This window comes from Solanum dulcamara, chromosome 7, assembly GCF_947179165.1.
Source record: "Solanum dulcamara chromosome 7, daSolDulc1.2, whole genome shotgun sequence".
Lineage (NCBI taxonomy): Eukaryota > Viridiplantae > Streptophyta > Magnoliopsida > Solanales > Solanaceae > Solanum > Solanum dulcamara.
In genome coordinates this window covers 16,048,912-16,065,222 of record NC_077243.1, presented here as the reverse complement: position 1 = coordinate 16,065,222, position 16,311 = coordinate 16,048,912, and the positions used below count along the sequence as shown (strand labels likewise).

At 32.8% G+C, this 16,311-nt stretch overlaps 1 protein-coding gene across 3 annotated transcripts; it reads right to left on the bottom strand.

Annotated features, from left to right (window-relative positions):
• Positions 1-3,863, bottom strand: LOC129896734 (calcineurin B-like protein 4). Of its 3 annotated transcripts, none has more exons than XM_055972693.1 (9): positions 3,745-3,863; positions 1,967-2,124; positions 1,650-1,732; positions 1,433-1,492; positions 1,152-1,260; positions 978-1,030; positions 811-891; positions 602-714; positions 1-461 (listed from the first exon to the last, which is right to left on the bottom strand). In XM_055972693.1, exons 2-9 carry the CDS (start codon positions 2,046-2,048, stop codon positions 398-400), a joined length of 645 nt encoding a protein of 214 aa, XP_055828668.1. In that variant the 5' UTR covers positions 2,049-2,124; positions 3,745-3,863; the 3' UTR covers positions 1-397. The 3 variants fall into 3 exon arrangements, with proteins under 3 accessions (XP_055828668.1, XP_055828670.1, XP_055828669.1); XM_055972695.1 differs by having other exon boundaries at positions 3,796-3,862; XM_055972694.1 differs by lacking the exon at positions 3,745-3,863 and adding an exon at positions 3,597-3,729.
• Positions 3,864-16,311: the final 12,448 nt, after the last annotated feature.

Here is a 16,311-nt window from a genome sequence, read left to right as displayed (position 1 = left end):
TTTTCATCACAAAGAATGCTGTTTCTCAAAGATTATACATACATGTAAGTACTTGAGAAGTGAGGAGGGAAAACGGAACAAGCCGTGTCAAAAGTTTTAGCCTAGCGCGGCGACGAGATTTTGAAGAACTATAGGGCCCATTTGGCCATGTAATTTGAAATTTGTGTTTATTTATGACATTTGAACAAAACTTCAAACTTAAGCAGACTAGCATTTGAACATGGCAGAAAACTGATAGTTCAATCTTGTGTTGCTTAACTTCCAAATAATTCAATGCAAAATTTGATGTCTTTCTGATTCTTGACCTCTTTGCATTTCTGTTGCATCGCCAGTTTGGAAGAGATTACCTGATACGACAGACCTTCAACTACGCGTGTTATATGCTAAAAGCATGAGTCTAGACTTCCGAATCTTCCACCTCAGAGCTCATCACAAAGCTAGGAAATGCTAAAGTTATATCCCTATAATAAAAGCAAGGCCACTTATTAACGAACATTAATGCAGCTCGATGTTTCAACATTTCAAGAGGAAAGGGAAAAAGATAATGCAAATATTCAAGCTGCATTAACAAACACTAATGCAGTTCGATGTTATAACTTACTTGAGATATGGAAGGGTCATATTCTTTAGAAGAGAGGGATTCATTGAAACAAACTCCTTCCACTCTTCTTGATCTATCTTTCCATCATTCTTTTTATCTGCTTCATCAAATGTCTGGTGCACAAGATAAAAAGTAGGTGGTCAATATGAACAGCAAAAAGGCACATAATTAAACATCTGAGTAGACGATCATGGAATCGAGAAGTCAACCTTATCAACAATCATTTCAACTATATCATCTGAAAGAATCAAGTCCGATTCATTCAGCAGCGCCAAAACCATCTCTTTCAGCTGCAATTAAAACCAAGCAAGCAGCGAATATTACTAAAGTTCATGACAAGGGAGTAAACCAGTATAAGTATGGTTGCAACACCTACCTCTTCTCTCTCAATATACCCAGTCTGCCTTAGATCATATAATTGGAATGCAACTGCAGAAAGAATCCACCGTACGTACACATTAATAATGTTGCAGAAGAGGTTACAAAAGATCATGTCTAGAATTCTAAAGCTGTAGATAGTGAATATAAGTCATGCAAAATCATTCCCTACATGCAATTTTATCGGCTACTGGTGCATTTGGATGGAACACACTCAATGATCTGACAAATTCTCCAAATTCAATCACTCCATTGCGCTTGAAATCAAATAGATCAAAAATCTGCATAATTCCAGGAAGAGAGGGAAAGAAAAACTCAGCAAGTATAAGCCAGATTAAAGCCAAAGAATGGTCGGTTGAAGCAGAAACGATATACCAAGACATAAGAGTTGTAATGCTTAATCAGCAACGCGGAGAATCCATTTCAAAGAAAAAGTGAATCAACAGAACTTACCCTGTCTGCGAAAAGATTTCTCCTGTTTTGGTTCTTGAAAATTGCCAGCTGAAATTCTTCCTGATGACGGAGTGGCACAGAAGTTAATAGGTAACTCTATTAACATATTCTAGGCGTAATCAAAGAGTTCAATACTAAGTAAATTTTAAACGTAGAACTCTAATAACACATAATGATATATGGTTAATAGTAATGGCAAGTAGTAGAGAAATTATACCTTGTGAATTAGTCCATCATCAATTATAGAGCTGCTTATTTTCTTGAATAGCTCATATAATGCTTCAACTTCACTCACCGTAACTGCAATGCATAAACCGTTGAACAGATTGATTAATTGGCTGTTTGGGATTTGAATAAAAGCAGACCATAACTTGCTGCTGGTGTCTGACTATGAGGCTCTACTGCAAAGAGGAAATCTAGAGGTGTCTGAATGACTTCTTAAGAACCAGAACTTGAGGGCGGGGAAAAAGCAGACATAACAAAACTGAACGAAAAAAAAAAACCAGTTTGCTAAGGATATGCATATATACTCACAAAATGTCTCAGCAGCGAGCAGTGTTGGCTCCTCGTAACCAGGGGTACTGTGTCGGCAGATTTTTGAGTGAAAGCAGCCCATCAAAAGACAGAGTTAACAATAAAATGTTGTTAACGGACAATATATCCAATATAGTGATACTTCATTGAACAGCTACCTGACAATACAAATACAATCTCAGCAGGAATTGAGCAAATAAGTCATGCATAATATGTCGAAGTCAAAATGATACAGCAGAATAGCAGAAAGAAGGCAATCATTAAGCATCATCAGAGAGAGTATTAAAATCTAAGTAGGTCCATCATCTATCAAGCTTTGCACCCTCTTAACACCGTTTTAAGAGTATTCTTGGACCATTTTAGCCCTACAGTGTGAAATATACCCTTAAGAGTGCTCTGAGAACTACAGATTTGTGCTACTTTGTCAGGTTCAGGATAATCACCGAGACATCAAATGTATAGCTTACTTAAATAAGCTAAAAACAAGAATATAGAAAAAATGATCAAAGTTTCTAGCTCTAAGCAATTGCCTTCACTCATGTTGGCAGAGTCCATTCAACTCAGCAAGAGATTACTTCAAAACTTGCATCTTATTTCTTCAGCAGCACTATACCATTCTATTTTCGCAATTAATTTACTTAGCCTTGACAATGCAAAGAGATTTGGTTATGACCTAAACACTTTTTTTCTTTTCACAAATAAACTGAGATACTAATATTTATGGAACTAAAATACCATAGCTCTGAAAGAAAATAAATTACAGCAAACATAAAAGAGAAAAGAGGATGGCTCTAAACAGACAAAGACATTAACACACAGACATAGAAAGCTTGTTTGCAGTCAGAGACCAAGTTTAAGGGCCCAAATGAAATTACCATAGGAACATTGTTCAAGTCAAAAATTCAGATGGGACATAGGTAGAAAAAGATTATTACGATTACGAAAAATCTATACTACAAGGGGAAAAAATAGAAAAATCCATCTGTATCGAGTGGAAGGCAATATACAACAACATAAATCCCACAAGTAGGGTCTAGGGAAGGTAGAGTATATGCAAATCATATCCGTACCTCATGGAGGTAAGGAGACTGTTTCCGAAGACCCTTGGCTCGAGTATAACATATCAGAATAATGAAAAAGGGGAAATGACAGTGGAGAAACAAAGCAACTAACAAGGAAACAGTAACAACCACAAAATAATGCTATAACCTAAACTCAATCAAACAACAAATGATGGTGGAATCAAAAGCAAGACTCTATAAGAAAACGGCTAAATCCCTCAAAAATCAAGAACGATCTTCACACCCTCCTATCTAAGGTCATGTCCTCGATAATCTAGAGCTGTGTCATGTTCTGTCAATCACCTCTACTCAATACTTTTTCGGCCTACCTGTGACTCTCCTCTTACCCGCTATATCCTGCCAAATGTGTAAGCAAATCTAACCTCTTCTCACAAGCTAGCTTCTTGGAGTATTGAGAATATTTAGGAAACTTGATCACTAAAAATGTGATCTTTAGCTATAAATCAGGACATAAAACTAGATTCTGTTGCCATTGATATAAGGGACAGGCTCTATCAAGATTCAAGATTATGAAAATGCTTGCTGAAATGGAAGAAAGATTTAATTACCTTATGTTGCATTGCTCGGTAAACTGTGAAGACCAAAGTTCATAATTAAGCGCACAGATTTATAGCTTTCTTAAAATCAAACCATATATAAATACTTGTTTAAGCCGAAAAGGGTAAAGATGAGTCAAAAAAGTAAGGAATGACTCACAAAGACATGATAAAAACAACTTCAGGTAATGAAGGAATGTCTGTATTTTACATTTGTATATATGTGAAAAGAGAAGTGTAGATATAGGTTGGTTGGAGATGGCACCACCTTTTTATTTAGCAACTGCCGCCCTAGAGGCCGATCGAAATAAATAGAATCTATATATTTTGAATTTATTGAAGACATGATAAAAGTATCGAAAAAACAGAGGTTTTAGAGGTCGCGGATTAGCATAAAAAATTGGTTGTTAGTTGACTTTTTCTCTTTTTCAAGTGGAATAGGCTTGGTGACCGTATTTGGACCTTCTTTCTTACTAGTGATATTAACACTATTTTTATAGCTTTTTATTCTTCATTTTCGATTATCACCTATGTTTTTTGTGCTTTAGTTATCACACTATTTTGTTATTGATATTGCTCTCATTTATATATTTCTTTTTTTAAATTACTTGGAAATGATTTAGTTTAAACATAGGATCTAATGGAAATAACATTTCTATCTCTATGAGGTAGAGATAAAATTTGTGTTCCCTTTAACTTCTCAGAAATTGACTTGTGGGTAGGGGTGGCAAATGAGTGAATTGAATTAGATTTGCATGGATTGAATATGAATTGAGTTAAGATGAATTGTATCACAATCCACCCATATAAAATATGGATAAATATGAATTTAGTCAAATATGATTTCGATAAAATGATTGTAACCACCTTTAATCTCCTAAAGCCAAAAAAAATATTAAATCATAGCTAAATTGTTAATACCTCAACTCCTGCCACCTCACCCCATCCCTATATTATTAGTATTTTTTAAATAATTTTTCATACAAAAGAAGAATTATTTTTTTTTACTCTGCACCCCCACCCCTCCCCAAGCCACCTCCCACCCATACCCCCTCCAAAAGAAAATTCAAAAAAAATAATTTTTTTGACAAAAAAAAAAAAATTACCCGCCCCAACCCCTCACTCATACCCCTGCCAAAAAAAAATTCAACATAAAAATACTTTTTTTGAAAAAAAATAATAAATTGCCCACCCTACCCCCAACCTCCCTCCCCCAAAAAGATTTTCAAAAAAAACTTTAATTGTTTTTCCAAAAAAAAATTGCCCATCCACCCCCCGGGACAACCCCCACCCCCATCCCACAACCAAAAAAATTCTATAAAAAAACTTTTTAAAAAAAATCAATTTTTTTCATCCCTACCCCACATCCATCCCCCTCCCAATTTTTTATTTTTATTTTAAAAAAACAAATAGTGCAATGCAATTAGAATTTTTTATTATAAGTGGTGATATATGAGTATATATGGATTTCATGTTTTACTCATTTTGTCCATATTTGTATGAGCTTAAATATGTTGAAGCCCATAGTTATCCATTTAAGAAAATATGAGCGATCCACTTAATTTAATATGGATTAAATGGACTCATTTTATTTATATGGACTGAAATTGCCATTTCTATTTATGGGATTACACCAAAGATATTGTTGTTGTTGCTTGTATTAACTTTGAGACTTTATTTTTTTTTTAAAATCAAATTATTTTTAAATATAAAATGCAAAAAAAAATTGACAAATTTTAAAGAGAATTGTATCAACATGATAAGTACTTCATCATATTTAACTATTTACAATGTCGGTATTATATATTTTAAGTCCAATTAAAATGTCACAAAATTTCGCTATCTGTTATCCCCATTTCGTTGGCATTTTACCTGCTCCCTTCCTTATCAAATAATAAAGTATGAAATTACTCTATTCGATTTTATTTATTATGTTTGTTTTCTAATAAACAAAATAAATTAAATAGGCCTAAATTCTAATAGCTCCAAGATCAATAAAACTTAACTAATACATCAAGAATTGATTACTTTAGAGATTAAAAAAAATTGATAGAGATCGGATAGCTAGATTAACAAATCGAGGGCAACACATCTTTTATAGTTTATACTATTAGAAATAAAACAAAGAACTTGAGATTATCCATATTCTATGGGTTATAATAGGGTTTGGCCATGAAAACTTTTTATTATTTGTTTGAAGTTGAACTTTGGAGAATACGTTTAGCCATAAAATTCTGCATGTTGAATTCTAAAATTTTTAAGAATTTGAACAATAAAAATGTGTTTTTCTCTTTAAATTACTTATAAAAAATCAAAAATAACTTCAATTTATATTCATAATTTGAAAACAAAAAGTACTTTTTTAAAAAAAAATTACAATGGCTGCTCCTAATTAATTGAATGCAACACTTATTGTTTAACTATTTGATGTCTCGTGTCTGTATCTATGATTCACCAATTGATTGAAATATGCACTATTATTATTATTAGTAGAAAATGAAAGACTAGAATAATTGGGATATATTAAGGTCTAAATAATTGGGACCATCATCACTCATTGATAATGCTTGTAAATTTGCAGACCATATAAGACCATATCAACAATCTTTTTTTTCCTTCTATTTTTCCTTTTTTCTATTCAATAGTCAATGGCCCATCTCGACAAGAGTTAAAAATATATCTTTTTGTTTTTTCATTCAGTATTTGGAGTCCGAATTGGAGTTCTGATTAAATTTGAATCGCGCATTATAGAGCTCATTCAAGGATAACGCTCCCAACAAGGTTTTCTCCATACCCAGAGCTTGAATCCGAGACCTCTAATTAAGAGAGAAGTAATCCCACGACTGCACCACGATCCATATTGGTGACAAGAATTAATTTATGTTGATGGTAGCTCTTCAAAGTTCAAGTGTCACTTGGAGATAGAATACTTTCAATTTCATATATAAGAGATCTGAAAAGTCATTTTCTTCTATTCAATTTATAAGTGGTCAAGAGATTTTATTTTCTTGTAAAAAAAAGTATGCACCAAGTTTAGTTATTATTGCATGTATACAAATGATAAAGTCAGTAATCTCGTTAAAGGTATTCAAAATTTTATATACAATCTTAAATCTATATTTAACTCACACATACAAAATAATTTTTGAAGAAATGATGTTTATCTCACTATCCTTCGTAAATTGTCACTCCATGGGGGCTAGTATATCGTGTAGTAAGAATATGTGACCAAATTATAAAAATTAAATGAATTACGTCATTGGTAGGATTTTTTACAATTATGTCTATATATTTTATTTTTTTCACCAAGTTTTGTTTGTTTACAAAACTCGCAGAAAAATCACAAGTCATGAGTACTATTTCTACGTATTTTTGTCCTATATATATCCCATTTTTATTTGTTCAACGAGGACAAAGTAAAGTACGTGAGGTGACAATTTTGGGTTTTAAAAGTTCATCTGAAAATATAACTTTTTATTATTTTTTTTGGGAAAATGCCTTTAAAATTAAATGTTTCTAGATGACTATTTTAAAATAAAGTATCTTTAGAAAACAATTGCATCTGAATACTATTGTAATTTGTAGCACAAGATGAGTTGTCTTTCTTGTATTGTCAAAACAAGTTGCAAAGCTTTCACATCAACATTTATGTAAAAAATTCAATAAAAAGTTGAAACACTTTTTTGCCAAATTGACAGAATTAATTAGGATGTTCAAGAAAAAGTGAAAAATCAAGCAAGTCAATAATTGAATCAAACCGACATAAAATTGGTATGTATTTATGTATAAAAATATTATAATATTCAATTTGATTTAATTTTAAAAATAATAGAACTGAACCAACAATTTTTATATATGTGTTGGTCTATGTAATCATTTTATAGTAATACGCACCTGAATATTTTTTTAGAAAGGTTATACTATATTTTTCATAAAAAATAGTTGTCTAGACATATCTATAATACTTGGCTGTTAGGCTAGTGAGTGAATGAAAAAGAGATAAGCATGACACTAGGTGAATTACGTGAAGAATTTTATTGCTGCCATGTGAACAGAAGGTCACGGGTTCAAGTCTTGGAAATAGTCTCCGGCAGAAATGCAAGGTAAGCCTGCGTACAATAGACCCTTATGGTCAAGTCCTTCTCCGGACCCCGCACATAGCGAGGGCTTTAGTGCACCGCACTGTCCTTTATACATATACAATATATGTATTTTTAGGTGGGATAATCGACATAAAACATATCTGTGAAATATACTACGTCAAAATGAACAATTCGTGTCATAAACTTGAATCGTAACAAATATTAGATTTACTTATGTATATTAGATTCAGATACTTTCTTTGTGCGTATGATAGACAAATTTAAACAAAAATATTAAGTTCTTAAAAGAGAAAATACATAAAGTCCCCCCTAAACTTATACCTGTTTTTTAAGTAGACACCTAAAATTTGTGTGGGTCCTATTACCTCACGGAACCATTTTCAACCATTATAAAAACACCATTTTAATCCATTTTCACGGCAACTGTGATATCATATTTGAGAAGCGCGTGAATGAATAAAATTCAGCTCCAGACCAGTGCATAAATGACACTTAGTATTGCCAATTTGAACCCCCAATTACTGCATCTTCTTCGTTTGAGGAAGAGAGTGACAAATGTGAAGAATTCCCAAATCCTGAGCAAAGGACTTTAGCGGAGTTGAAGTAGTTGTTGAAGATGCTCTTGCTGCTCCACGGCCACCCCCGCCGGCCAAGCAGGAGGAGAAGAAATCAAAGGCTAAAACAGTAAAATCAGAGGCTAAAACAATCAAAGGGGATACCAGCTAGCCATCGATGAAATTCTTCGCCGGCGGCTAACACTGTGCAACCAGTTACAACTGAATTTCTCCAATGAAATTCAATCTGAAATAAATAACCATAATTTAAATAGTGAAATTTGATCGATTTACAATGACTTCAAAATTTCTAAAAAATAAATTAAATTGAAGCCATTAAAGAGTGACCAATTTTCGCAGTATATGATAAAGATACAAAATGTGCCGAGTAAGCATTTTGGATCAACACCGAAGGACCAATTTATAATGGAAACATCAAATTTATTCTTTGTTTTGCTATAATTTGCAATTGATCTTTTCTTGTTTACGGTGGCATTAGTTTTAAAAAAAGAGAAAAGAGTTCCACAGTAGTTTGAGAGGAAAGGAGGGAGGGGAGAGTGAAATGAGTTATTCGGTTGGTTTGAGGGTCAAAATATGAATAAATTGGGGTTTTGCCCGATCCTTTATCAATAGATAACAAAAAATATAATTATATTATTTTATTTGAGAGTGAACACACGCGTTGATTTTGAGATTAACATTGTTGTCAAAATGGTATATTTATAACGGTTGAAAATGATTTTATGGGATAATAAAATCCTCGGAAACTTTAAATATCTACTTAAAAAATAGGTACAAATTTAAAAGAGACTCTATGTATTTTCTCTTCATAAAAATTTGATGTTGCGCCCTTGATACAAGCATGCACCTTGTCCGTTGTGGATTTTCCACTAAACTCCCAATAAATATGAGTTCAAGAAAATGATTCATATGTACAAATAATTATTTGTTGTGGTTGACGTGAATTTGTCTCAAAAGAGAACATCAGCTCATGTATCGATTGACAGACCTTGAAATGTTTTACTTTTCTAAAAAGTCTTTTGTTGAGTAAATTTCCTAAATTATTTAGTGTAAACTTTTTTCTTTTTGTCTTGTTTTGTATGATGTTGACTTGTTATGCATGATTCAGGAGGAAAAAAATGTACTCTTTATCATTTGCAAAAGTTTGAAAGAACTTTTGGATAAAGTATTTCTAACCTTTTTTGGGGAGAAAAGGGTTAGTGCTAGGGGACGACGATTTAGGAATAGGAGTGTACGAGTCAAATCGTCAAGTTAAATTGAATTGATGAATCAAGTTACATTAATAAAAAAAGTTGAAATTGATTTGTGGTTTGTTTTGATTGATTTGACGTTGAAAAAAATAAATCGATTATTATTGATTTGATTTGATATTAACAGTAAGAAAAGTCAAATAGAATTCAAATCAAACAGACATAATATATATAATTTTATTTTTTTATACACAAACAAAATATTATTATAATATGCTTTGTAAATATTTTTAAAAATTAATTTATAACTTTTAATGTTTAGATTATTCTATATTTGGACTTGTAATATGACGAAAAGAAGTGACACGTGTTGTGTCTTTTTGTTAGTTTTTGGTATGTTTTCCTAAGACAATGTCTTGAAGATGACATTGTACATCTGATTTTTATTTTGTTTTTTTTATTCAAGCGTCTTAAAGATGCCATTAAGCAACATAATCACACGATCAAGGGAACAAACCTCAATTGAGAACTTCAACTGCGACATTAAATCACACGATCAAGAAAACAACCTTTTCAATTTGATCTTTTTTCAATCACGGTATAGTTGTAAAAAAAATCAAAAAAATCAAAAGAATTGATTAAAACCGAAAAAAAAAAAACATTAGATTGATTTGATTTGATTTATAGATTTAATAAATTGATATAATTGATTTAGTTATTTTTTAATCAAAACTCAAACCAAATCAACTTATGTACACCTATAATGAGGAGTGTTAAAAAGAATCAATTTTAAAATGTTATATTGTTAGTTTTAATTTATATGAAGTTGTTTGATTGGATATAAAATTAAAAGTAAAAGAAAGATATTTGAAAAAAGAAGAAGAACATTTATGACCACACAAACATTGTTTGTGCATTTGGAATTGTGAATGCGTTCAATTTTCTTGTTTTATGATAATATAATAATGATATCATTGTTTAAATATTTTAATTTAAACGTACAAAATGACACATCAAGTTGCTTAAAAACAACTTAACATGTTCATATCTGATGTTTTTAATTGGTGAAGAATTTTACTATAATTTCACAAGTTATTGCATAACTATAGTCAAGAACTAAATTGAATCAAATAATATCTGTAATAGATGCATGTACGTACAAATACGTTCTTATTATTCTTCTAATTATGCTCGATAAAATTTTGTGTAAAACAAAAACATTATTTGCCTAATTAAGGTTGAACCATCTGGAGATATCTAAAGTTAACACAATTTTTCATTTAGACACCTAAATTTAGATTGTTTTGATTGAACACTTCACCTATATCAAAACTGTCATATTAGACACAAAATACTAACATAATAAAAAAAGTATTGCTCACTTTTCTTAGGTACGTTAATGGATTTCAAACAATAATTTTGTCACGCCCCAAACCTGGAGAAGGGTGCGACTGACACCCAGTGCCTCATCTGACCTAATGAACCAAACATAACTCATATAATTAAACTCATGGAATCTCTTGAGCGGACGAGGCCGCCATATAACCACATAAGCTCAACCAACTAAGTCAACTACACAGATCCAATACTGTCTCTATACAGGATAATCTGCACAAAAAATAGCTCAACACATATACGTATATTAGGTCAACGAAGACAAAAATTCAAATATCATCTAACATCAAAGTCAACAACTATCTCTCGTGACACTTTATCGTAAGCCTTTTCTAGGTCGATGAATATCATATGCAAGTCCCTCTTCCTCTCCCTATACTGCTCCACCAGTCTCCTCATAAGATGGATAGCTTCTATAGTTGAGCGTCCCAGCATAAATCGGAACTGATTCTCTGAAATAGATACGCCTCTCATCACCCTCATCTCCACCACTTTTTCCCACACTTTCATAGTATGGCCTAGAAGCTTGATACCTCTATAGTTGTTGCAACTCTGGATATCCCCCTTATTTTTGTATAGAGGGATCATTACGCTCGACCTCCATTCTTCGGACATCGTTGTCGTCTTAAAGATAACATTAAATAGGCTAGTCAGCCACTCCAAACCTATCGAGCTCGCGCTCTTCCAAAATTCCACAGGAATCTCGTCAGGTCCAGTCGCTCTTCCCCAGCGTATTCTACGAACAACACCCTTACCTCCTCGATCGTAATACTCCTGCAACATCCAAAATCGTGACGCCTCCCTGTATGTTCCAAATCAACACAATCTCTCTGTCCCCTTCTTCATTCAAGAGTTTATGGAAGTAGGACTGTCATCTCTGTTTAATGAGGTCTCGTCTACCAATATTTTTCCATGCTCATCCTTAATACACTTCACTTGATCCACATCGCGTGCCCTTCTCTCCCGCGCCCTGACTAGCTTGAATAATTTTTTATCCCCGCCTTTCTCTTCTAGTTCAGAATAAAGGCGTTCAATTTCCTATTAACACTACTTTCCTCTTTTTAAGTAATTGGTCAGTGACCTGTCACTTTGCTTTTTTTTTTTATTTTGTCGTTTTGGGAATCTAAGCTCTCAGCCTCACCAACCAACTTGGGTTAGGTGAAAGTAAACACTAGAATTGATTTGCAAACAAATTGTAGTGTAATTATCATGTGAAATTATGTCTAACACGAGAAGAGTTGCTAATACGGTAAGTATACTTCATTTTTTATTTTAGAATTGTGGGTTGAGTTATCAAAAATTAAAATAAAATAAAATGAAAGCTCTTAAGGAAAAGTGTGAAAATGAAATGACAGTACCAAAACAAAATGTGACGGAGAAATTGCTACCATCTAATGAACCATTGCTAATAAATGGGCTCCTCAATTAAATGGACTGACCTAATGAATTTGGTCTATTAAGTGATGTATCCGGATGTTAAGAAAGAGAGAAAGAAAATAGAGATTTTTGTAATTAATTTAAATGATAGAAATTTTTAGATATTATGTTATCTTTAAGTTGTGTAGTTACTTAATTTTCCCAAATTTGTATACGTTGGCATAAGTTTATGGATCCGAAAACCAACCTCGGATCGGAACTTATATCATTGTTTAAATTCATACTTTAGGGAAACTAATGTATCATTTACTATTCTGTGTAAAGAGAAATGTCATAATGTCATTTTTGGGCAACAGAAGCCATTTTTCTCCAGAGACTCAGAATGGTACATATTTCTAATACGACAATTATGAAACATTCACTTAGAAGATACATGTAACGTTCCTTCTTTTCTTTTTTTGTTCAAAAAGGAAGTCAAATTGGTAGGTAAACAATGATGCAAAGCAGTGGCGGTTCACATATATATATATACTCGAGGGGGTTGACAATCAACATCCTTTCATCAGAATATTACACGGTATAGTTAGGAAAAATACATTTTTATGTGTATATATTACATTTCAACACTTTTTGATTTATATGCAATTTTACCACTTTATATTTTGACACCTCAAAATTCTGATTCTACCACTAATGCAAAAGGTCATAAATTAAAAACGTGCAAGATACAAGTACGAAGATAAGATATTAAGTATCTAATCCATAAGTATTGATCCTTGCGTTTCAGCATTGATGCTGGGGAAGAGAGGGACAGAATTGAAGTATTTAACAATGACATTGTGTACTTTTTGGTCACGTAGTAGTCTTATGTGAAGGTTGGGCTAGCTATAGTGAATAGTGACATTTCCCTTCACTTTTTGGTCACCATTCCTCCACCCAATGGAACATATTCCAGCGGGAGGCTATACGAATTTAAATTGATCGAGATTTTAATATAAATATTGAATGAAAATAAAGAAAAATGATATTTCTTGGCGCCGCTGATTTTGCCACATTTTTGTATGATCCATACGGATGCGGCCAATGCTTGTCGGCTGACGTTGCTGCTTTTTTCATTGATGAGGAAACTAAGGAATGGATAAAGAAAAATGATATTGCATTTGTAGCCTTAGAACATGTCATTTTAGAGCAAACTTTTCAAATGGACCTCCACATGTTATTCATTGATGCAGATGAATTATATATTAATTATTTGCATTAAAAATACTAACCTTTTTTCCACATTATATTTTGTGATTCAACTTTTGAAAATGAGTTAGCGATTGTGTCACTTAACTTATTTTAATGAGCTTATTATAAGTTGAAAATTATTTATAAGCAAAAAGAAATGTTGGGGTAATTTATTTATTTTTGTTTATAAGCTGTTTTAGATAAGCTAAGTCAAACAAACTCAATTATTTTTTTGGACTTATTTTAAGCACAAAATAAATTTAAGTTGGTCAGTCAAACACTCAAATTGAATACTTAAATTGAATCTAAATGTCAAGGGTTTGTGGATGCAACTAAATCTATTATGTAGTCATTTAAATTAGGCATAATACATTGAAAATCTCTCAAATTTATCAGTAAATTTAATTTAGACACTTCAATTATGGTTTGTTCCAATCGAGCACATGAACACATGCCGATGACATAGTGTTCTTATTAAACATTTTTGGTTCAACTTCTTGGAAATAGTTTTGCTTGTGCACTCAAATGCTCATTACATAGATCGGTTAACCACTTAAAATATATCACATTTGTTCCATAAATCATAAAATCTCATGTATGTTCCAATCGAGGATGTTGTGTATAATTAAATGAGATAACATATTTTACGTAATTGACTATCTATCAAATGACACTTAAGATTATGCACAAAAGTTTTTTAATATTTGAATCAGAAGTATCCAATAGAAACACTTTATCATGTGTTCAGATGTTCAATTGAAATAAATTATAGTTTGAATGTCCAAATAAATTAAACCTTTAAATTATTGGGTTCAAAATTTTAATGTTACATATTTAATAAATAAATACATATAATTTAGGTCAAAACTATCAAAGAAATTGTTAACCTTGCAAGCTACCAAGGTTGAAGAGAGGTTATAATATTTGTTATAAGTTGGTAAAAGTAGTTAAGAGTTTGTTAGCAAGTTGTTATGGGTAGTTAAAATGTAGTTAAATGTCAACTTGTATAAGAGTATAAATACTGTACATATACAAGTTAGAAGTATAAAAGGGTGTACTGATGAATAAGAAATACATAACTTTTCATTTTGCCAAGATATTTTCTCTCTCTACACTTCTCTGCTCTCTCTTCTCTCTATAACTCTCTTCTCCATTTCTCTGTATATTCCTCTTTCTTCTTCTTTCTTTCGTCTTCTTCTTCATCTGACATCTTGCATTTTTTCTCTAACTCCTTTGATGGAGTTATCATGGTATTAGAGCCTACAAGGATCGTAGGATAGAAGAAAAAGACTACAATCGGCGGTCTAGACTCCAGTAGAAGAAGTCAAACTGTGAGCTAGGGTTTAAGCTGTCAATAGATATGTACACAGCTGAGACTACGTCCGAATCTATAGAAACTGGTGATGCAAACCTAAATGGAGCACGTGCAACTGCTGGTCCAACCATCTTTGAATCTCCAACTGTAGGACACAATCATCCTCTATATCTCCATCCGAATAATACTCCAGGTAGCTCTCTAATCTCACTTCAGCTCATAGGTTCGAAAAACTATGCGGTTTGGAGTAGATCTATGCGCATTGAATTGTTAGGGAAAGGCAAATTAGGCTTTGTTGATGGATGGTTTCCTAAGTCTTAGTTTGCGCCTGAGTTGTTTGATGTCTGGGAAAAGTGTAATGCTGTGGTGTTGTCCTGGATAATGAATGCTGTTACACCTGGATTGTTGAGTAGTATTGTTTATGCTGGTGGTGCATACAAGGTCTGGAGTGATCTAAAAGAGAGATTTGACAAAATTAATGGTGCGCATGTGTTTCAACTGCACAAGGAAAGTCATAGTTTTACTCAAGGAACTATGACTATTACAGAATACTACACACATTTGAGAGGGCTGTGGAATGAGTTTGATTCTATCATGCCATGCCCAGGGTGTTCGTGTGCTGAATCAAAGAGGTTCTAAGAATACTTTGAATACCAGAGACTGCTTGAGTTTCTTATGGGACTGAATGAGTTCTATTCAGCTACTAGAGGTTAGATATTGATGCAAAGTCCAATTCCCAACCTAAACAAAGCTTATTCACTAATAGTAGATCATGAAAGCCAAAGAAACCTAGCAAGTTCATGTCATGAAAGTGTTACTTCTGAAATGGTTGAAAGTACTGCTCTATTCAGTAAAAATAAGTGAAATGGTACTAATCAGGGTGGCAACTTTGGACATCAACCAGGGGGTGATGGCAACCCAAGAAGAGGGCACTATGACAACCAATACAAGCCACAAAAATTCCAGAAGTCAACTATTGTGTGTGAGGTCTGTGGCTACAGGGGACACTCTAAGGAACAATGTTTTAAAGTGAAAGGCTATCCAGCTGGATGGAAGTCAAAGAAGAAGAGGGAATAATTCAATTCAAACTCATATGCTAATCAAGATGAGGTTACTCAATGTCGAGATCAAAATTCCACAGGTGACACATCTTCACCTGCAGCCTTTTTCACACAGGATCAGTACAATCAGATTTTGCAGATGCTGGCTAGAGGAGTTAAAAATGGAAGAGAACACTCAGCTAAAGCAGCTACAGCAGGTAGTGCTCTATCTGCTTTAGTCTCAAAATATATAGATAAAAGCTGGATAGTTGATACTGGAGCAATAAATTATATGACATCTAAGACTGAACTTCTAAATGACTTTCACACTATATCACCATTTGAAAGGAGACAAGTAATGTTGCCTACTGGAAATGTTGTGTCAGTCTCACATGTTGGTAGTACAAACATTCTTGGGAATCAATCCATTGGAAATGTTTTGTTTGTACCTGACTTCAAGTGTAATCTTCTTTCTGTATCACAGCTCACCAAAGAACTCAAA